This window comes from Ixodes scapularis, unplaced genomic scaffold, assembly GCF_016920785.2.
Source record: "Ixodes scapularis isolate PalLabHiFi unplaced genomic scaffold, ASM1692078v2 PGA_scaffold2__306_contigs__length_199485367, whole genome shotgun sequence".
Classification (NCBI taxonomy): Eukaryota; Metazoa; Arthropoda; class Arachnida; order Ixodida; family Ixodidae; genus Ixodes; species Ixodes scapularis.
The window spans coordinates 148,167,734-148,190,751 of record NW_024609857.1 but is presented as its reverse complement, the minus strand read 5'-3'; the positions used below and the strand labels follow the sequence as shown (position 1 = coordinate 148,190,751).

The 23,018-nt window shown below is 48.0% G+C and overlaps 2 protein-coding genes across 3 annotated transcripts in view; one reads left to right on the top strand and one right to left on the bottom strand.

The window, feature by feature from the left end:
• The window catches only part of LOC8041494 (protein downstream neighbor of Son), a 46,327-nt gene extending 45,943 nt beyond the window's left edge, over positions 1-384 (bottom strand). The window contains exon 1 of one of the 2 annotated variants that reach the window (XM_029977036.3): positions 109-384. The gene's annotated coding sequence lies outside the window, so the exon portion shown is untranslated. The remainder of the gene's footprint in view (positions 1-108) is intronic. The other variant, XM_042292062.1, reaches the window with a different exon arrangement.
• Positions 365-22,753, top strand: LOC8041501 (serine/threonine-protein kinase 40). Its single transcript, XM_002414721.5, is given in 10 exon segments — positions 365-498; positions 574-712; positions 801-866; positions 869-885; positions 1,096-1,230; positions 10,768-10,995; positions 12,188-12,356; positions 14,218-14,362; positions 14,941-15,060; positions 19,284-22,753. Coding segments are annotated over 9 exon segments (1,341 nt in total). The 5' UTR covers positions 365-498; positions 574-597; the 3' UTR covers positions 19,630-22,753.
• Positions 22,754-23,018: the final 265 nt, after the last annotated feature.

Sequence of the window (23,018 nt, the reverse complement as noted above, 5' to 3'; positions counted from 1 at the left end):
TAGATACACGCACATTCCTAAAAGAGTCAATTTTAAGCACCGATAGCTCACAAGGTTTGTTACGCGTCATTTGTACGTAATCCATTTAAAGGCGGTTATTTTACTCACATCAGGGAGCATCTTCTTCTACTTTGTGGGCCACACAATACGAAAACCACAATTAAACGCCACCGCTCTGCGACTCGCACAATAAGAGTCAAAGTATTAAACGAAGCACATTCAAATTTGTTAGAAGAAATCAGCTTACAAAAAGTAATAATTGTATTTTAATGGTTTTATTTTTCTATTTAATTCGCATTAAACTCTGTCATCGGGTGTTTTGTAACCGCTTTTTTTCCCGGAACTGCGGACCTGCTTTCATGGCGGCGTTCGTTTGTTTTGTGATGTCTGCTTCTTGGTAGTTCTGAGACGTACTCTTTTGTAATCGTAGATGCTCGGCCAATTCTGATTCCACTTCAGCGGCAACGAACGAGTGAGCCATGTAAATGAACGGAGAGGGTAAGTGTCCACGGAGTGTCGCCACCTTGCCGGACCATTTCGCGCGGGGTGGCAGCCTGACGAATTTCCTTCTAGGAAGTCGTCCGAAGGTAAACAAACATGAAGAAAGCGAGGTACGATGAAGTACAGTCGACAAGCTGCAGCGGCGAATGTCCGAAAGAAGGCACCCCCGTGAGCACGAGGGTGACCAAGAAGGCGGGTCCCTATCTGTTAGGTAAGTGCCGCTGTGGCTGATGTCGGCGTAACGTCGCAGTCGCCCGGATCTCCACTTATCGCCACTCGTTAACGCTCCTTTGTTGAAGGACCCCGGCTGGGCACGTCGCCCGTGTGCAGTATCACCCAGTGCCTCGCCAGGAAAGAAGGCACCGATGCTTCTACACAATAAAGGTAATACACGCGGTGTTACGTCGTAGAACCGGGCCCTTTCCTCAAAGACTGAACGCGCGCATCTTTTTTTCTTTTTATCTTACTTTCTTTTTTTTTTTTTTTTCCTTCTCCGCATCGTGCTTCCTCTTGGGAGCTTCCTGCTATCTCGGGTATCGGACAAATCGGTCCGACGCGTTTCGCGTTTTTACGGACTGCTTGCATCGTTGCCAGATCTTGACGATCCAGAACCCGCAAGAGGAAAGCCAAGAGGACCGTCAGGGCAAGATGTTGCTGCACACGGAATACTCTTTGCTGTCTTTACTGCACGACCAGGACGGGGTGGTGCATCATCACGGCATATTTAAGGTAAGCCCTCAACACCCCCCCCCCCCCCCCCCCCCCGTTCCCTATATTTGTTTCGTATTTGTAAAAAGAGTTTTTGAACTTCAGTGTTTCCTTAGACTGATAAACCCTTCAATGCATGGGTGAGATGGTAGGTAAGCGAAGTTAAATTCCGTTCTCGGTGTGTTATTGCCCAAGTTCAAAAGGCATGGGTCTCGGCGGCAAAAACTGATTGTCCCTTTCATGCCATTAAAAATAATCTGCACATTGTGGAAACAAATATTACGAAGTGAAAACTGGCGGCTCTAACCGAAAATTTGATAAACATTTACCCAACGTTTTGGGACCAGTTCGGTCCCTTGTTCACGGGTGAGTGACGAAAAGAAAAGAACACGCGTCGCATAAATGCACATACGGATGTAGGGGGCTTCGCTCACGTCACGCAGTCCCTAGACATAGCCGCTGGGCAGGGAGCCCGAAGAACGATTCACGTTCCCCTTTGTGGGCTGGATAAACTAAGACTCAACGAAGAGCCGCTTTCGCCAATTCCTCTCCAAGACCAGCACGGTGCTTCCCTTGACTTCGAGGGAAGCACTGTGTTGGCCTTCAAGGGAAGCACCGTGCTGGCCTTGGAGAGGAATTGGCGAAAGCGGCTTTTCGTTGAGTCTTGGTTTATCCAGCACACAAAGGGGAATGTGAATCGTTCTTCGGGCTCCCTGCCCAGCAGCTACGTCTCGGGACTGCGTGATGCGAGCAAAGCCGCCTACATCCGTATGTGCATTTAGGCGACGTGTGTTCTTTTCTTTTCGTCACTCACGCGTAAACAAGGGACCGAACTGGTCCCGAAATGTTGGGTAAATGTTTATCAAATTTTTGGTTAGAGTCCCTATTTTTCGCCTCACGTCTATTCCTAACCAGGCAGAGGGCTGCCGAACGTTTACCTTCGAAACAAATATTAATGCTGTGCCAAAACTTAATAGGATGATAAAGCTTGGAGTCACAATGTTTGTGAATCAGTAGTTAGAAGGAAAGAATTTATGTTTATTTGAAGGGCTTATGTTTTTGGGTGATGTGATCTTGAGATAAGTAATGTCCTTTGCACATAAAGGTGCCACCTTCTCATTGAAATATAGCCTTTTTCTCTAAATTGTTTCTATCATTTGGGTAAACACCCCACTCTGAAACTTTTCTCTTGTTTATACCATGTTGCTATCACCTTACTTTGCTACCCCTGAGTGTGCTTCTCAGAATTCATGATAGACGTCTCAAAAATTCCTTGGGAAGTATGGACTCTATATCATAATGCTTTACTATAGAACTCCTGAAGATTTGTTTCCTCCTCGAGATTTATTGGATAACATGAAACTGAGAAAACTTGCATTCATAGAAGTTTGGGACAACGTAACATTTTTCAAACAGCCAATGGAAATCTTATTGCCATCGGCTGCTTGAGATTATATTTATCTCGCAGGTAGTTAGAGTGGCAGCACCCCGGCATCTTTTCTGAGCTGAGCAAAACATGGAAGCAGGCAACAGGCAACAGCCCATTGAGCTCAATTGAATCAGGTACAGCTAAGGATTCTGCAACCGTAACATGTGGACCCATGTTACATGTGCTAAGACAGGTGCCTCGCATGCCACCATTAGAGGGCATAGTGTTGTGTGCTCGCAACTAACTGGTAGCGCCACCTGCCGCCATGCTGGGGATTTGGAGAGTGAAGTCAAGCCTGTGCTGCGCCAGGAACAGTCCACCGCTTTCTGGGCTTGCCCTCAAGGAGTCATATTTGCCGCATAGTTTACTGCAACCTAAAAAAACAAAAACGTTCTGACTGACTCTTGCATACATAACATGGTGTCAGGGACCCTCTCTCGAGCTAAGTTTAGCTTCACGCACCATTAGCAAGACGCTCGGCAGGCGCACAAACATTGAACGATTGGCGTCGCCATTTGCTGTTAACGGATCGCCGTTGGGCTTACTGGTTGGAACAATGCGTCTTCACAGGCCTCTTAACCAGCACCACAGCGACCACTGCCATAGTAGCTTTCAGCTCCGGAGTCGTTCACGTTCGTACCTGAGCAGTGGACGACCTGGAAGAGACGATGGGATCGTTTCTGCACCGCCTCGGGCCTGCAAGGGAAGACCCAAGCCAAGCAAGTGAACTCATTCGTTTACCTCGTGGGACCCAAGGCAAAGGAGATTTTCGCTTCCCTTCCCATCACTGCAGACAAGACGGAATCCTACTTCGACGTTGTCGCAGCATTTGAAAATTTTTTTATCATGAAAAAGAATGTTGTGTACGAGCGCACAGTGTTCAATAGCCGCTCGCAGTGTAAGGTAGGAGCAGCAGCGGATTTCATCACGGCGCCATGGAAAGCCATGGAAAGTCATTGTTGTCCTTGGTAGTCAAAACAGCCAAGTTTTGACTAGACACAAAAGCGGACGTTACCGTGATTCCAACAAGTGTACTGGCAAGGCTGGACAAAGGGACAACCCTCCAAAATCCCGACATACTTCTTGGACCAGCGAAGCAGCAGCTGGATATTGGGGGGATCATGCAAGCAACAGTAGCATACAATGGGAAAAGTGTCCTGGCAAGCCTCTACGTCACCAAGGACCTGGATGAGCCTCTCCCGGGTTTGGACCTCATCGAACACTTCGGTATTCTGTGCTGAGTGAGAGAGCCGGAGCAGAACCATGTCTGGACCTAGTCAGCGAGTTCTCTGAAGTGTTTCAAGGTTTTGGAGAAGCAACCTACTCTTGCAAAATCAAGCTGAAGTCGCTGGTGGAGCCTGTGGCGGTCACGTTGCCGCGACGCATTCCACTTCTGTTGAAAGCTGTGGAGCGTCAAATCCGAAAGATGGAAAACAAAGGAGTGATCACCACTGTCAGTGAGCCAACAGATTGGTGCTCGCCTATCGTGATAGTGCTGAAAGAGGACGGTTACATGCACGTCTGTGTGGACTATACCATGTTCAACAAGGGCATGCAGAGAGGGTATCGTCCAGTTCCAGGTGTGGAGCCAATTCTGGCTACTTTGGGACAAGCTTAATACTGTACTTCTCCCGTTTAAAGGCTTATTCTGGCTTTTAGCAAGTGAAACTGCACCCAGAGTCAACACTACTCACCACCTTCATCACTCCATTTGGCCGGTTTACGTTTAACCGCCTCCCTTTCAGCATCCCGTGTGCTCCTGAGCATTTTCAAAGTATGACTCAACTCTTGGGAGGACTTGACGGTTTTGCATGTCACATCGATTATAATCTGGTCTGGGCCAAGACCAAGGAAGAGCAAGACAGTCGCCTGCGTGAAGTCTTGGGCAAGACTGAGGAAGAAAGGGATCCATGCTTAACCGTGAAAAGTGCATGTTCGCTCAAGAAACAGTCAAGTTTCTGGGTCATGTGATCAGCAAAGATGGCGTCACCCAAGACAAGGAGAAGATAGCGACCAGCGTAAACAAGTGGCCTTCAACAAACGTCGCAGGACTCAAGAGGTTCCTAGGAATGGTGAATTTCATAGTGCAGTTAAGCATTTTGACCAACTCTCACATACATAACACACAGCAACTGCCAAAAAGCCAATGATTGCTCTAAAATTAACCATTCCAGTGCTGTGGTGCTGGATCCCTCCTTTTGAATCCTACAGTGCTATCTCATCTCTCACTTGTTCCTCTGGGGACCCACAACCTTATTGCTGAAGGAACAGCGACTGTAGATTTACGCATGCAGTATTTGCACGTCCCATTGCAATTCATACATCCACAGACTATACACAAACACACACAAAAGTGACTTTAAAATGCCGCCTAATCAACTAACCAATAGAGCATTTTTTTTTTAAGGTCAGTTTTTGTTTGTAACATAGGCAGGAGTTTAAAAGTGCAATTGAAGGTGGCAGCACAGTTTATGAGGAAAAATATGAAGGGACTGAGGGCTTAGCATGGAAAACCTTAATGAGCTTAGTATTTCATATTTCTTGGCGGTGCATCGCTCGACCAATAAATGGTAGTACGGGTGGTGGCTGAAATTTGAACTGTGGAGACATGATTGTTTAACATCACTTGTCAAATAAAGTGATCATGCCCTAATAACATGTTACTTGTATATATAAAAAGAATGGATTTTTTAATTGATTTTTTTTTTTTTGCAGGTTAAATGGCAGTAATTAGAACTCGGCAAGAGTTTTAGCGTCTTCGTGAAACTAGTGCCTATGTCAGTGTCCACAGGGCAGAAAAAGACCAGTGATTGAACTGTCTTAAAAAAACTCTGAAATGAAAGAAAGGTTTATTTTTTTTTTTAAACATAAATGGGACACATTGGCTTTTATACTTTTTCCACGAAAATAAAATAATTTGGTGCAATATTTACGCTGTGTTAGACGCAATTTAGGTAGAGGTTACGGCCTGTTCTAAGCCCCGCCTACAGATTGGTGGCCCTGCCCATTACTACTGGATTGACTTGGCTGCTCGGCCGGACATGCTTGGAAGCCTATTGTCTCCATTTTCCCGACATCCGGTGTGTTTAGTCTGGGAGTCTGACACCACCTGCTAGTCGTGCGAGCAGATGTGCAGAAGCCTCCAGCATCGTCTGCTATTCCACCACCGTCTATCGTCGTCTGCAATGCTCAGACACGGACATGAAAGCTGTGTGTCGGCTTCCGTTTTTGCCTCTGTCCGCCTGCTATTCCGCCCCCGTCTAAAAAGTTCTGCAACGCTTGCAAGACACGATCATGAAAGCGGCGTTCTAACGGTCCATCATGCACGGGGCACGGTCCAATACAAGCATCTGTCAGCATCTGTCGATGTGCGGTAGAAGCGACCAAGAGGACTAAAAAAAGTCAACAAAGTAAATATGTAGCCCTTCCAGCTTTTCCGTTCTTGTTATTTTTTCGCACGGCATCCGCGAGCAAATATGGTCAGCGTCATGACGCACAATTAAAACGCAGCCTAAAAATATTTGCATTGGCAGGCTAGATGCACTGCAAAACATGAGAGTCACTTTCCTTTCGAAGCGAAAGTTACGTGAACAAACCTGGACAAACTTGATGCGAGCCAAACGTCCGATTGCCTCAAGTCAAATCGTTCACAAATTCTTACCTGTGTAGGTATCTCCTTGGGTATTGAAACCGTGGTTGCAGCCAGAACGGTCGCACAATTCACAAAGTAGCAGGGCCGTTTTTACGGGAACCAATATCTTTATTCAGCAACACGCAAAGGAACAAATCAAGCGAGATCAACCAACATAGTTCTGGTGCGCTACGAACCCGAGCACCTGCACAGCGCCAACAGCGGTTCCAAACACGCATACTTGCGACAGTTGTTCGCTGAGTTGAGGATATCTCCTCTAAGCACCTCGGTGAACGCAGAACGACTCGAACTCATAAAAGTAGATGAGCTCTACTTTTATGATCACTCTGCAACCGTCGGCAGCCATGTTTGTTATTGTTTGAAACCGAAACGGAAAGGCAATCTCGGGATATTTTTGAAAACAGTAATCGCAATCTAAATTGTTTATTCCTCAAACATAAAAATATTGTAGACTAAAATACTATTATGGCATCGAGATGCAATTTGACAACCTACGTTTCCCACGTCAATCATCTCCAAGCATGAGAGTGGAGAAAAGGTGCTTAGGTAGTTTTGTAAGCACTGGGCAGGGCCTAGAGCAGGAATACCCCACCTAAATTGTGTCTAACAACGTAAATATTGATACAAATGTTTTTTTTTTGTAAAATAATTTACAAAAATATGTGTCCCATTTAGGCCCTTTAAAAAATTGTTTTTTTTCATTTCAATGTTCCTCCAAGGTTAGTAGCGCTGGCTTAAGCATAGCCCAAACAGGATACTTCAGAACGTGTGAGGTGACACTCCTTTGCCATGTGAAGTGAAAGTTGAAGCCCGGCAGTCTGTTTTTTGCTTGGACATCCACCAGGCAAACATTGCAGCTTTCCTCCTCGACTCACGATAAGGAAAGAGGGACATTTAAGACAAACAGACAAGACAGGCTTTCGACTTTCAACAAAACGTTTACTGGCTTGACTTCGCATCCTGAAGCTCGACGGGGGGCGTCGGGGAAATAGAGAGGGAGGATGGAGGGTGAGAGAAGCGCGAGCCAGCTCGCAGCTAAGCGTGCATAGCAGAAGGGGGGTCTGCTGAGTGTCAATCGGCACGTCGCCGTTACACGCAGCCCCGAGTGCGGGCGGTGCCCTCTTGGGGAAAGAAGGGAGGAGGGGGGGGGAAAGGGCGACGGAGGAGAAGAAGATGTGCCGGCGGTGCTCTTTTGGGGAAGGAAGGGAACGGGGGGGGGGGGGGGGGGGGGGGGGGGGGGGGGAGGCGCTGAGGAGAGAAGGAGAAGATACGCGAATTTAGACTTTTTATGTCTTTGGAGGAGCCCTCTTGCCCCGCAGGAAGCGAATCTCTCGATCAGAAAGAGAAAGGGATGGGCTGGACAGGTTTGAGACTGAAGATTTGATATGTAGGGACTCAAGGATTTCCCTGCCGAATCGAGATTTGTGCCCGCCGAGAATTTTGGTTTTCGAGAACTCGGGGGCGCACGAGGGGCAGTCTTTTTTGGCGTGAACCACGACTGGATGGAAGGAGTCCGGAGAAGGAGACAAGATCTCCTTGGCGTGCTCCCGGAGACGGTCATTCACGCACCGCCCCGTCTGGCCGATGTACTCGGCCCCGCACACAAGTGGAATACTATACACCTGTCCGACACCAAGCTGTCGGCGGAGGCGACTGCCCTCCTGTCTAAAGGCCCCAAGTTCGCGCCGCCTGCGCCATCATCAAGAGTGGACCAGCTGGCTTCCGTCTACGAGATTGCGGCGAGGGTCCCGGAGAGTGATCGACAGGACTTTGTCGGGGCGGCGGCTGGTGTGGTTTGCCATCACGGTGCTGCGAGTGCACCTGTGCGCTCGGAGGTGAATTGCGTCGTGGAGGAGCTCCGCCGATCGGATCTGGTGCTCTTGGAGGCGGACAAGGTGGGCCGATTCGTCATAATGAACAGAGAAAAATTCGGAGAGAAAGTGGATGAGGCACTAAAAAAGAACTTTGTTCCCCTAAAGAAACGCCCATCGGGAGCACTCCGGTCCGAAGTCAAATCTGTTTGTGAATCTCTCAGCCTCCCTTCCTTAAAAACGCTAGTTTCTGCCCCAACAAAACAGTACCTTTCCATCTTCTTCACGGCAAAAACACACAAGCCAGACATTCCCCTTCGAAGCATAATCTCTGAAGGGGGATGCTGGCAGAAACCTCTCGCCCTCTTCCTACAAAAGCACCTTTCCTCTATCGATCTTCCCCACCCCTTCCGCGTTAAGGGCTCCCTTGAGGTGATTGATTTCATTCGACCCTTGCATTCAAATCAGGACCAGTACATGTTCTCGCTGGATGTCGAGGACATGTATTACAATCTCGACCTCAAAATCTTTCTAAGCTCTGTTTCTGAGGCAATTGACCTACATGGACTCACGACGTTTCAAAACGCGTCTGGAATCCCGGTCGGAGGCTTCCTCAATCTCCTCCGGCTCTACCTGGAATCCACTCTGGTTGAACACGAAGGAAGGGTTTTCATTCAGAAATCGGGTGTGTGTATCGGTTCCTGCCTAGCGCCGATCCTCAGCGAGATTTATCTCTTTTTTGTGGATCGCGCGGTGCAGGAGCATCTTGCTCGCTCGGATAATGAATGTAGGATCTTTCGGTACGTTGACGACTATCTGGTTCTTCATCCTGTCTCCAACTCAGATGTTCCCATTCTTCAGGCATTCAAAACTCACGCCAGTGGCCTCACCTTCAAAAGAGAAGACCCTACTCAGGAGGGTCTTCAATTTCTCGATCTTCGACTGACCCACTCGTTTCACGGTCTTTGCTGGTCTTTTCAACAGCGTTCCCAGAAACCTGTCCCCCCCTTCTCTAGCCATCATTCAAAAACCGTTAAGTCCGGAATTGTCCAGTCTCTCCTTTCCTCCTCGTGCAAAAAGTCCTGCGATCATAAGATCAGAAGGAGCCTGTCGCTGCAGGCCACCAGGCTCAGGAGGGCGGGCTACCCGGTGGACCTTTTAGATAACGTCAGCAAGAAACTCATCCTGCAGTCGAGGAGCCGCCCAAAGGAGGCTCCCTCCGGGACCCGGTCTGCCCGCCCTGCGTGCATCCCGTACTCCCACAACACGGCACACCGACTTCGCGCGCTTGCACATCGATTCGGCACCAGAGTTCTTTTCACATGTAAATTTAAATTGGGAGGCATGTGCAGGCGAGTAACCAACCCAGAGCCCCCACCCACATGCACAAAAAAACACGCGCAGTGCTTCCGGCCCTGCACAAGGGAAAAGGTGTATAGTATTCCACTTGTGTGCGGGGCCGAGTACATCGGCCAGACGGGGCGGTGCGTGAATGACCGTCTCCGGGAGCATGCCAAGGAGATCTTGTCTCCTTCTCCGGACTCCTTCCATCCAGTCGTGGTTCACGCCAAAAAAGACTGCCCCTCGTGCTCCCCCGAGTTCTCGAAAACCAAAATTCTCGGCGGGCACAAATCTCGATTCGGCAGGGAAATCCTTGAGTCCCTACATATCAAATCTTCAGTCTCAAACCTGCCCAGCCCATCCCTTTCTCTTTCTGATCAAGAGATTCGCTTCCTGCGGGGCGAGAGGGCTCCTCCAAAGACATAAAAAGTCTAAATTTGCGTATCTTCTCCTTCTCTCCTCAGCGCCTCCCCCCCGCCCCCCCCCCCCCCCCCCGTTCACTTCCTTCCCCAAGAGAGCACCGCCGGCACATCTTCTTCTCCTCCGTCGCCCTTTCCCCCCCTCCTCCCTTCTTTCCCCAAGAGGGCACCGCCCGCACTCGGGGCTGCGTGTAACGGCGACGTGTCGATTGACACTCAGCAGACCCCCCTTCTGCTATGCACGCTTAGCTGCGAGCTGGCTCGCACTTCTCTCACCCTCCATCCTCCCTCTCTATTTCCCCGACGCCCCCCGTCGAGCTTCAGGATGCGAAGTCAAGCCAGTAAACGTTTTGTTGAAAGTCGAAAGCCTGTCTTGTCTGTTTGTCTTAAATGTCCCTCTTTCCTTATCGTGAATTAATAACCAACACGCTCAACCATCTACATTACACTCCTCGACTCCTCTGCCTTTCTTTGACGTCGCTGCTCGTCAGACTTGAAAGCACACATTACCTGCCAATGGTGTGCCTGTTGCCTGTCCATCTGTTTTGCAGCACCCTTGTATCCTTCCCTTCCCCGTTTTCAAAACTTGAAGAGCAGTGGAGGCCTTGAGCGATTGACTGGCAGCCAACAGAGTGTGTGCCATCTAGACACACGTGACGAGCATGCTGTAAGCTTCCGTGACAAACAAAAGCTGACGTCGGTTTCTCTCCAGCAACGGAAGTGGATCACCACACTTGATATGGCAGAGAAGTATCGCTTCACGCGTTCTTGAAGTGGGTCGTTTGGACGGCCTTTATACAACAGACTCTTGCGCACGCATGGTGAAGTTTGTCTATTCACGTGCACAAAAGGGTGAAAAGTTTCAAACTTGAGAACACCTCTGACCTTGCCCACATTGCCCGACAGGACCGCGCCTGGGAGGAGCGCGAGGTCGGGGGCTCCCTGGTGTACACGGGGCGCCAGCGCCAGCGCCTGTGCCTGGTGCTGGACTGCCTGTGCAGCCACGACTTCAGCCCGGCCACGGCCGACCTGGTCAACCTGCAGCACTACGTCATACGGGAGAAGCGCCTGCACGAGCGCGAGGCCCTCTTCATCTTTCACGACATTGTGCGCGTCGTCTGCGACCTGCACAAGGTGCGGTGCGCGCTTCTGTCAGAATGCCGGCTTTGGAAGCGAATGGGTTCATATCCTTTATTTTTTTTAGCAAATGCATGATGCTAGCAAAGCATTTATAAGGTAGTCTTTTACAGCCTACTCTAGTTTTTCTCACAAAGAGGCATTTTGAGGTATAGCTTTTCTAAATGCTCTTGGTTGTATGGCAATGTATAGGGCATTTATAGAAAAAGATGTGCACCACAAAGAGCTTCCTATATGTTGCAGTTCTGGTAGTAGAAAGGTAAATCCTGTGTCTCCCTGCTGGCCATTACGTTAACGTGAGTCTAGTAAAATACTAGGCAGTTGCACAGTTTTAATAGAGAAATGCTTTCCACATTGTGGGATAGAGTATGACATTATGTACGCTCAAAACCAAGTTGATTGCAGTATTGTGTGAAAATGTGCAGTGCCTTGTCTTTTGTTAGGCTTATTTCATAACTTACTGTAATTAGCTCTGGCTTACTCTTTAAAAATGTAGACACATGAATGCTACCACTTGAAGTTTTTGGGAGATTGGGGGGAGGGAGGTGAAGGAAAGAGGGGTCACACCCTCTCTTTCAAGTTCTTTGCTAGAGATCTCCAGAATGTCTGGGGTGAGGGGTATTGCCCTCTTTTCACCTGTCCTGAATCCCCCGCACTTACCCCACTTATAAATGATATGGACTTTGCACTATGATCCTAGTCTAGAAAAATTGCAGCTTACATGTAACCACAATGCCCGAGATCCATGTGCATGTATAACGGTTGGTACATTGTCATCATGCATTTTCATTATCCACAGGCCTTTTCATTTTTGATATGTAACGTCATTCGTACGGTGGTGCCATTGTCACTGCCACCCTATGGGGCAAAGTTCTTACTTTTAAAATTTCGGTAGCCGCAGCAGCATCGCAACATGTTAATGCTGAAAACTGCCATACTGTCATGATGCAGGCACTGAAAGGTGCGGCACTCCTGGGGAGCTCCTTCACTAATGACTATGTAAACCTTAGTCCCACAAGTTGTATGCAAACAATGCAGGCATGACTCAAGATGGCCAAAATTTTCCAGTACTGAAATTCCTGGCCTGCATGAACAACTAGCCTCATGGCACTGTATTGCACACATTGCAAAAAAGACTTTGGCTGGCTGTCTGCTTGAACCTCTGGTATCTTCGATTGATGTGATGCAGAGAAACATAGTGCATCGGGACCTGAAGCTGGGCAACATGGTGTTCCACAAGCGCAGCCGCAAAGTGACCATCACAAACTTCTGTTTGGGCAAGCACCTGCTGAACGAGAATGACCTCCTCAAGGATCAGCGTGGAAGTCCCGCTTACATCAGCCCAGACGTGCTGAGTGGTACGTTCAGCTTTCGGTTGTCATTTTAAGGACGCTGGGAACTCTTTTTTTCTTTTATGTTTGTCTATTTGTGTTTTATACTTTCACCCATACTCCCTCGCATATCATTCGCGTCATGAACACGAATACTCAAAGTAACAAGAAGGGATAAAAGTAGGATGAAATGGCTCGCATGCAAAGAGGTCTCAAATGAAAGTATTTTAATGAAAGGTCTACCATTCCTGGACTAGCTGTTAAGGGGAAACACTAACTTAAATTGCAACTTTTTTTTTTTTTTTTTTTTTTATAGAAAAGTGCATATTCAGAACTGCAGAGTTTTGGCATGTATGGATAACAAGGAACACTCTCACAAAGTCTTGTCAATGTGCACTGACAAACAATGTCAAAAATAATTATTCTTGATATGTTAGTGCACTCGCCATCGAAAATTGAAAATAGCTGACATTGAAAATACATCACCTACGCTGCTAAAAATAATTTCTGAAATTTAGAATGCAAAAAGAAAATTTTAAAACGTCATCTTCAAACTTCAACTGCATTTATCTCAGCTTCACTTTTTGGCAGCAAATCCCACTTTAATAAAGCTATCGTTTCAGTATGAAACTACCGAGAGACTTAACATTTGTGGATTACACGCCAAAATTTTATCGAGCCGGTTACTATGAACTTAGATTTTGCATTTTCATGTTCCTTTATTATGAAAAATTGTAATTCGCAAAACTTGACAAATGTTAAAAAAAAAAAATTTCATAAATTTTCTTTTACCTGAAAAATGAAATTTTTTTTTTTTATTTCTTTTTATAGTAACTGGCAACAAGTATTTCGTTATGCATTCCACCACAAAAATATGTGATCAACACCATTTCTCAACGATAGATTCATTGAGCAGATTCCATGCAAAGCTATGCTTTACTTCGTTTGGGGGGGGAGGGGTATAGAGCCTCATAAAATTGGTTCACAGGCCTGAAACTTTGCATGTCCGCCCTCCTTCTATATGGCTACAAACACCACCTGCAAATTTCACACCGATGAAGTGAGCGGTTCAAAAGTAGACATTCCCAGGTAGTGTCCCTCCTTAAGTAACTACCGTAAAATACCTGGCAACCGCCCACTCAAAATTTAGAGATAATTCCGAAAAAATGGGGGATGGGCAGTTGTCCGGTCATCAATTTTACATATCAATGTACTGTGCATATTTTCTCAGGTCTTACAAATTTGGGAGTGGGCGCTTAATGTGGAATGGGCGGATGCGCGGTATTCTATGGTATATCTGCGAGCCTCGTGTGTCCACCTAATCTGCAGGTTTTTTTTTTTTTTTAAGATTTTTTTTTTTTATTCCTTGTTGTATTTATGATTCGCATTGGCACACTCCTCTCCTTGAATTCACATCGCCCAAACGTGCTTTGCCTCTTGTTCGAATCTAACTGGAATCAAGCACCTTTCATCAATTCCATTATTCAGCTTGGACACTCTTCGTATGTCTTGGTGACAGGGGAATGCTCGAGCGACATCAAAACACTGGTGCAGGAGACAAAACCAAAATATTGGCAACTATGTTTAGAGGTTAATCGGTAAAAAGCCCACAAAATCAGAATCATATTTTGTTATAAATGGCCGGACAATCTCCAGTTGTCCGGTTCAGTAGCTAAGTAATCACAAGCTGGCTTCCCCAACGAGCAGCATTGAAAGTGCTCGTCTCAGGTTCCTCCTAGTATTCACCCTGGCCTAGGTTTTTCTCGACAATGGCCGTCTACTGCGCTCACTTTTTAAAAATGTATATGTTTGTATCAGCTTGGTACATATTTGTTGCCATTGCACCTGTAAAACCTCAGTCGTCATAACGAGACCTGTGACCTGGCAGGGAAGCCGTACCTGGGCAAACCGAGCGACATGTGGGCCCTGGGCGTGGTGCTGTTCACCATGCTTTACGGACAGTTCCCCTTCTACGACTCCGTGCCCCAGGAGCTGTTCAGGAAAATCAAGGCTGCTGAATTCACCCTGCCCGAGTGAGTGGACACAACATTGGGCCTTGTCCTCGCACGTTTTTTCCTACTTCTATGACCTGCACTATGCACTGCCTGCTTCCAGGATGCACACGATTCCTCGGCACATGCCAGGAACAGGAAATGTATGGGACGATGGGAAAACAGTGTGCCACTTTGAGCTTTCCTTTTTATAGAGCACTTGCTATTGAGAAACTGCATCTCTATCGACAATAACTAAGAGGTGCCGACGTCATGAAAGTCTGTGATAGACCGATTGGGCCACGTCGAGCTGTCCGTCCCGAGGTGGATCAAACACCTTTCTTGCCTCCTAGGAATTTTTAGACGGCTTGCAACTTGTGGAAATTGCACATTCTTCACGTGTATGGGGATGTGTGGGCACACACCTTGCATATCATTGTATGATCTCATGTAATAAGAATGTTATCCGGATGCCTCAGTAACAGACTTCCTTGCACTTTTAATTTGGTACACAAAAAATTAAAGCTGAATTTTTTTTTTTTTTTTTCTCTTCTTTTCGTAAACAGCGTTTGAGCCATGAAACTTGACTCTGGCACACATCTGTCTTCTTTTGGGCACAGGGACTCGCCCATTTCGGAGAACACCAAGATGATCATCCGGAAGCTCCTTGTACTCAATCCGAAGCAGCGGATGACTGCGGGGGAGGTCTTGGATGCACTTGGAGGCACTCTTGCCATGTGGTAATGTTTGGACAATGTAGTTTCACCTTTTAATGGTACTTAGTAGTGTATTTGCACAAATATAATGCGAGTTTTTTTGGGGGAAGTTACGCGCTCCCAAATGCAATTTGCCTTATATTCGGAATTGAGTTCAGCCACTAGGCACGCGAGTTGGGAGAAAGCCATCCTTCCGGCTGAATGCAGAAGATCAGGTGGGGAAAGAAATGGAGATGGGGGAAGGGGGGGGGGGGGGAGGGAATTTATTAGTTGTTTGGCCATGTGAAGGAAGGAATAGAAAACATAAAAAAGCATTTTTGCCGCTTTTGTTTATACAGCAAAACCTCGTTATAACAAAATTGAAGGAGCGGTCGTAATTATTTCGTTATAACCAGGGTGTCGAACCGAACCCGAACTGAAAACCGGATCAAAATCGTTATTTTTGACCGAACCGGAGAAAACTCGAAACCGAAATCGAACGCTTCATATTGAACCCGAACCGGAACGAAACCATAATTTGATGTGGCGGTTACCGGTTCAACGAAAACGGTTCAGGGCCAATTGTGTCAATAATTGGTCTAAATGGGAAAAGTTGCAGCCGTATATTTTTCTTATGTTGCCAAGACTAATCCTACATACTGAGAGATATTTTTACATTTCGTTTTTATTGCATACGTGATAACAAAACACATCATCGTCGGGAGAACTTCAACTTTCCTTTGTTTCTTGGATCGACCCTGGCGGCGTGGTAGCAGCGGCGGCGATTTCAAAGCACCGCTTGCCCACTTGGCTACATAATGTCCAAGTGTCGGAGCGGATTGCAACCGCGAATGTTTGACCTTAAGATGGACCGCAGTTGCAGTCGATGAGCCATTTAGCCAATCGAGCACCGACAGCGCACCACGTGACCTTCCGCTTGAGTGCAGCGACACCCTGGAGGAAGGGGGGACAAGTACCAAGCTTGGCCCCCCCCCCCCCCCCCCCCCCCCCCCCCCGAAATCTTCCATTTTACTGGGACCACCTCCTCTCCCCCCTTCCTTTAATACAGCATTTTGTCATGGGCGGGCCCTTCCCCCCCCCCCGAAACAAAATCCTGACTACGTGCCTGGCCTTGCCACATTAGTGGTGTCTTTTGCGCACGTCACTGAGCAGAGTTTTCATATCTGCTTGAAGAGCGAGTATCAACATTGTATCGGGCTGGTGGGTCTATCGCAAGTATCTTGTGCTCAGAAAAGGCTGCAGGAAGTGCTCGGTCAATATTCAAAGGCCGAGTTAGGAACCGGTTCGAACCGGTTCGCGCTTATCAAAACCGGTAACCGGAGTGATATTATGTGCGCTACCCTAAACCGGAACCGAACCGGAACAAAATAGAATGCTACTGAACCCGAACCCGAACCGAACCGAAATAATGACCGGTTCGACACCCTGGTTATAACCATTAGTTTGTTACAGCCACTGTCCATTTCTTCCCACTATTAGCAAGCAAGGGGAATTATGGTTGCTTTGTTATATCCATTAGTTTGTTATATCCCATTTTGTTATAACAAGGCTTTACTGTACAACACACGTTGAAACGCACACCGCAGAAATGCAGCCCGCCATGCGCGAATGCATGCTCTGGTCAATTTAAGCAAAGTCAAGCTGGGCTGAGTTAAGTCAATACAAGCCAAACCAACACCACCAACCGCGTTGATGCAGTCGTGCAACACCGGAGGCATGCAGTTTAGAGAAGCTCGTGAGCGCCGTTTAACAGACCCGTTGAATTCCTTTTTACATAAACCCAGCTCAGAGAACTTGGCGATCAGCCTCCTCTTTTAGTGAATTTGGCCGCCGCGAAGCGGCCTGTACGGGTGGGCCAGGTTAGTTAACATTTTTTGTAATGAGCTGCCGCAGTCTCTCGCTGCGACGCGGCGTGGACGCGAGGGGGCAGGTAGGTTAACGCGCGTCCCAGTGATACACGCGCGAGGTAGGGGAGCCTTTCTTTTTTAAACAGCATTTCGATAAACGTTTCTCTAAACAGAGGCCCCACTTTCTCTAAACCAAGCTTAGATAAAACGTGCCATTGTGTATTGGGTCCAGCTTTCTTTTTTCTGCCTGCACAAGTTTTAGTTTCTGCTCCAGAGTGGTGTAGTGTTTGTGTGTTAGTGTTTGTGCTTCGTGCATTGCTTTGCTTGCGGGCAGCCGAGGAGTTCACGCCGAAGAAGGAACAACCAGACAAGCGTCACAGTTCTGCTGCGTATCTGTACAGTCGCCGAGTGGATTGCAAACGCGACAGTGAGAAGGACCTGAGCAGTGAGGATGAGTGCAGTCAAGATGTACCGTAATATCCCGAGTCATCGCCCACCCCCCTACCGCCTGAAATTCATTAAAAAAGTGGGGTGGGCCATGTCTCGGTGGGTGAGCACAAACACTTGAAAAAAAGCGGAAAAACCGCCTATTTTTCACTGCGTATCTAGCGCTGATGCACAAGAGATACATCAAACTCAAAACTCGATTTAGTTTCATTGTTTTATAGAAAGAAATGCTCACGAAAGAATATTTTACTATAGCGAAGTCCGTTGCTTGCATACGCGCTAGAAACACCGCCGACCTGCATATAGCGCGAACGTTTGTTCCGTGAAAGAATGTCACCACTATGTTCTCCTAGTTAGTAAAAAAAGAAAGAAAAGTCTACAAGAAAATAGAAAAACCGACCAGGCGCAACGAGCGAGCGAGCGAGCGGACCAAAGAAGCGACCAAGAGCAATCCTGGGAAAGCGGGAAAGCCGGCGGTCGCGTTTGCAAATATTTTGGCGTCGGGCCAAGTCGGGCGCCTTGTCAATCGCAAGCTCTTGCGCAACTTTCTTGTTTGGTGCGTACATACGTGCGTCCGTGCACGGCGGGCTATCAATGCACGGTTGGGACGCTCTGCAAACGTCTGTGTAGGGCGTTCCAGCAAAGCTTTATTTACGCGATGGCTTTGCCTAAAATATTGCACAACCGTGGTTGCGACGGGCGGGAAGAAGGAGCGGGTTCGCGGTGTCCTTACTTCGGCGGAGACAGACTTTGACTTAACACTCCGCGGTGACATTAACAAACTCTTATTTTGTTATCTCCATCGTTTTCTTTTCGCACGAATACACGACCACTTTGGGGTCGCTCACGGAGGAAATGCGTAAACAAAAAGAAGTGTCTCTCCCTCCTTCGTTTTACTTTGTCACGGACGTCCTCCAACTGTAAGGTCCGCGGCCGCGTCATTCGGGTAGGATGAGTGTTCGCGGATCGCAGAGTCCGCGCTGGGGTATTTGAAGGGGTGGGCGATGACTCGGTGTTTTTTCGGAAATCGATATTGGCCCAAAAAATGGGGTGGGCGATGGCTCGGGGATGGGCGATGACTCGGGATATTACGGTAATCTGATATTTCTTCGATATCCATTCCTTTTTCACTTCTGCTATGCCCCCCCCCCCCCCCCCCCCGAGTGTGGTAACCTTATGCAGCTTCAGCTCGCATTATAATAGTAAGAATTTTTCTTTTTCTTCTTGAGGGCATCAGAACCTGCCCTCGCATTATATTCATGCAAATACGGTATCTGATAATATCAGAAAGTGAAAACCTGACCTTACATGCACGTTATTTTTGACAGGATTTTGGAAGTTTTGTACGAACCAGAGGTGCATAAAGCAAGGCTCGTGGCAGCATCGCGAAGCACAGAGGTCTACCTTTTCCTCGCTGCCCGTGCTCAGCCTAGTTTTATTGCTCGTCTTTAACCCGATTTAACAGGATTGCATAAGAGGACCGAACTGACGACGGATTAGCATAGACACCCGCCAGGATTTTAAGTGGGACGAGGTCTCCTTTCCGGTGGCATCTTTCAGCGTGACTTTGACAAGTTTGTTATACACCATGTCTTAAAAGTGGTCTTACTTTTTGTAAGGTGGAAATTCCGATTAGACCTTAAGTGGTTGTGACGATGTGACAGCAACATGCATTTCCAGACCCGCTTCAATGCCACAGACAAGTCTGAGGAGGCCCAACTTCGTCAGCATTTTGAATGGAATGGCCGCAAATTGCTTTGCTCGCCAGGGCACTCCGCTCGGACTTAGGGCGATTGCGACGTTACAACCAGAGAGAGAGGTTGGAGTTTCGTCAACTGCAATATTCACTGAATGGCCCTCTACTGGAATAATAATTCGAGGAGCTTTTGCTTTGACTTGGCTTTGACCACAGTTTCTCCGACCACTGCCCGACCTGCGAGCCTTTCCTTTCAGGTCTTCCCTGGCCGCCACGGGGGGAAGCATGCAGGTGGTGCCCGACGTCGACGACGAGCCGCGGGACGATGAGCCGAACCGCAAGCGCACCCCGCCGGAGGCCTCCCTCGCTCCGCCCGCACCGCAGCAGCAGCAGTCTGCAGCGAGGCCCAACGTGGGCGACCTCATATTCGGGGGCAGGGGAGCCCGCCCCGCCCCTGAAATGCGCAAGACCCCCGCGGGAGGGGCGCCCAAACGGAGGCATCCCGGCACCGTGCCCGTACAGCGGGTGCACGAGGACGCCCGCCCCCTGACGCCCCTCGAGAGCGTGCACTTCAGGCACTTGCTCCAGCGCAACAACTCCTGATCGCGGCCGGCGAGCCTTCGAGCTGTCGGTCCGTGAGGTCGTTGCTTCGGATGCCCGGTAGTTTCTGGACCGCGTGCGAAAGGTCGCTCGCCGCCGACACGGCCGCCAACACGGATTCGACGCGGAGTGTTGACGATGCCTCGATTTGGTCCAACCTTCTGCGAGTCGGGACGGAAACGAGAGTGGCGAGCTTGGGTTAGCGGCGAAAACGTAGTCGCCGATTTGGAGTATTTATTTATAACGAGATGAGGTCGCGTGCAGCTGGGTGTTCCGTTTGCAAGGGTGCCGGTGAAACCCGATGGTTCTTTGCTCTGTTTTGCACTTTTTTGATATTGGTCCAAACCTAGTTTGTGGAGTGGAGGAATCATTTAATGATAGTTCTGTAGTTCCAGTAAGGTGCGGGTGTGCTCCCATCGCGTAAGCAAAATTAACGTGCCCTTGTGACGTGCGCATTTGATGCGTTGGGAACTTCAGTGCAGTTTGTTGCCCAAAGTGCCCTAGTTCCTAGAGCTTTGCAAACGTTTTTGTTGCAGCTTGGTCAAGAGTGGCATTCATTACACTCTTCCCAGTCATTCGGGGTCTTCCACGAACAGTTGCTTCGTACTATTTGGAAATACCGATATACTTGCAACTGCTTTTTTTTTTTGCTTTGTTCCGGCGACTAATGTCATTATCCAGTAGCCACTATAGTCTGCATACTACATGCTTTTTGGCAGAATGACGCGCCTAGATATTGTTGCCACATAATTTCTGGGAAGTCTCCAAGTTCAATAGCACCTTTGTCGGCATGAACCTTTCGTGAATCGTGCATGGCTGCGATGCACGCTAATCATTGAAGGCCAACATTCAGGCTGAAGTGGGAAAACTTTTGAATTGTGCAAAGTGGAAGACTTTTGAATTGTTGCAGTACTTCGACACCTATCCAAAATTTCGATGCACGGAAACCTTCGGCAACCATCCTCCAAGAGGTAGCAGACACCTTGGTCCAGCTTTGAACTTTCCAATAGCCAGCAACCCGTATTCGAACACTTTACCCGGGACCCACTGACTTGTCCAAAGTGAAGGCCTTGAACATTGATTTGCAATGCTGTCTAATCAAGTGCATGGTCACAATGTGCAGGAGAAAGCACCGGCTGAAACAGTACCTTATATAGTGCCAGTATCTGCATAACTTCGTTGTACAATTGTTTTCTTTTTAAGTCATTGCACTCATTGATGTGTAGTGTTCCAAAAAGATCAAGCATCGAGCTCAGGGAAAGTGCTCTGGGTGCTCGTGTGTACACGTTGCAGTGTGCCCAGACAAGCAACATTGTAGAAGGCACATGGTGCGTGTGCACTCCAGGCCGAGCGTCTTCATTGCAACTGCGGTTGTTCCACCCCGAGAATTTTCCTGAGCTACTTGCTTGCACCCTTGGCACTTTACATAACAGATCACGAAAGGTTGACGTCACTTTTAATTTTTAGCAACAGACTTTCCACCCTGTATAAATTTATTGAGTTTTACATTTAAGTAAAGTTTGCTTTCGGCTTCAGAAGCTGAAATCTTGCAGCATAAAGTATACATTATGCGCTTGACCCGTGTGCAGGCAGAGGATTGTTGTGTCGGCGCATCCCGCTCGCCGAATACGGTTCTCTTCGCTCGTTCTTGAGTGCATGGTGTAACTGTTGCATGCCGAAACAGGATGTGCTTGGCCCTTTTTACTATAAAGCATGGACCCAGTAGCATCACAGTTAGTCTGTGTTTACTCACGAGTCGCATATTTTTTAGGGTTTTTTGTTACCTAGCGTACGAGGGAACAGCTTGGCCCCCCCCCCCCCCCCCCCCCTTGTGCTATTTGGTCGCTTCAGATTTTCAGCTTTTCATTTGGGTTTTGTAAAATGTCTGCCAGGGCATTCTGTCTGTATGCCATATCATTTGATCCCCGACTGTGTTGTAAATCGACGCTGGATTTATCTGTTGAGCTTACATCTGACCTCGGTAATGTCGGAGTTAAGAAGCCCAGTGTTCATGTCTACCACACAAAAAAGGACGATCAACACTGTCAGGAAAAGTAACAAATGATCACGCAAGGCAGTATAACTCTCAGCAGTGCAATCCACAATGTTTTGTCCCAAGGCAGGTCGAAACAGTACCACCTCGTACGAGTATGCCTTTTCGAGCAGCTACGTTGCAACTGTCCTTGTACATTTTTCCCAATCTCATCAGCCTTTCGGAAAGGCATCTTTCCTATTTTATGGTACAAAGAGTTCCACCCTTTTCATTGTGTAATTAATCATGAGGACGGGAAGTGCCATAATCTCGTGGTGCTTTCGTACGGCGTTACGTGGTCGGTGATCCAACGACGAAGCATCTTCCCTGCTCGCAGGGCAATGCTTCATCTAATCCTTCGGGCTTTTTGTATATGAATGGTCCTTTGGCTCAAGACCGAGAAGTGGGGTGCTTGAATAACAAAGTAACTACCATTGTGGAACTGTGGCAAGCAAGATTAGGTAGTTTGCTCACAAATTTCGCATTGGGGAGTGTGTCCAAAAATAACTTGTTCCCACAGTAAAACATTACTATAATTATGCAACTTTGGCAAAGGTAATCCTTTTCGTTTTAGTGCCACTGAAAATTCATGCTGGCCCCTGCCTTTTTTTTTTTATTTGTTTGAGTAGGCAATAGGGTTTCAGGTGGTATCAATGTACTACTACCATGTGGAAAATTGTGATACAAGTTGGGTGACCGTGTCTGTAGTGTCGGTGTCGTAAACTGTTTGTGCCTGGTACTTATCCTGCTTATAAATGGAACGTTGGTTCTATGGTCGCCGACAGGATGAGGACGGCAGGGAAGGGTCTTGGTTGTACCGTCTGAAGTGCGAGCTTGCTACCTTCAAAAACGTTTCGTCTCCCGAGCCTCGAGCATGCACCCGCAGCCAGAGCATGGTGGAGGGCAACAGGTGCATGCTGGAGGCCGGGCATTCGAAAGAGAGACCCCGCAGTTCTCTCCTTGTCGGCGACTGTACAAGGTGGGTACTTAATTCCCGTGTCTGTACATGTCTGCAGATAGGCAACTGTCGTTGGTCCCAGGAACTCGGTGTATGTTTACTGTGTCTCGTCGAATAAATCGAATGTTTGCTTCAGAGCTGCTCGGTGGTATATGTATGCGGAGAGCAAGTCGTCTGCTGCTTGCACGGGAGTTGCAGCGACGTCGGAAGGATGCCGAGCTGCGACTGAAGGATAGGGAGTAGACCTCGAAGCAAGCTGCCTCGAGCGTTCAGTCGGAACCAATCGGGGCTCGGCGTTCTGACATCACCACAACCCTTGCAAAAGAACTTAGAAGTGAACGAACTTGCGCTCTGCATTGTTCTTGGCTGCCGATTACATTTTGGGACTGTTGCGGACGGGGG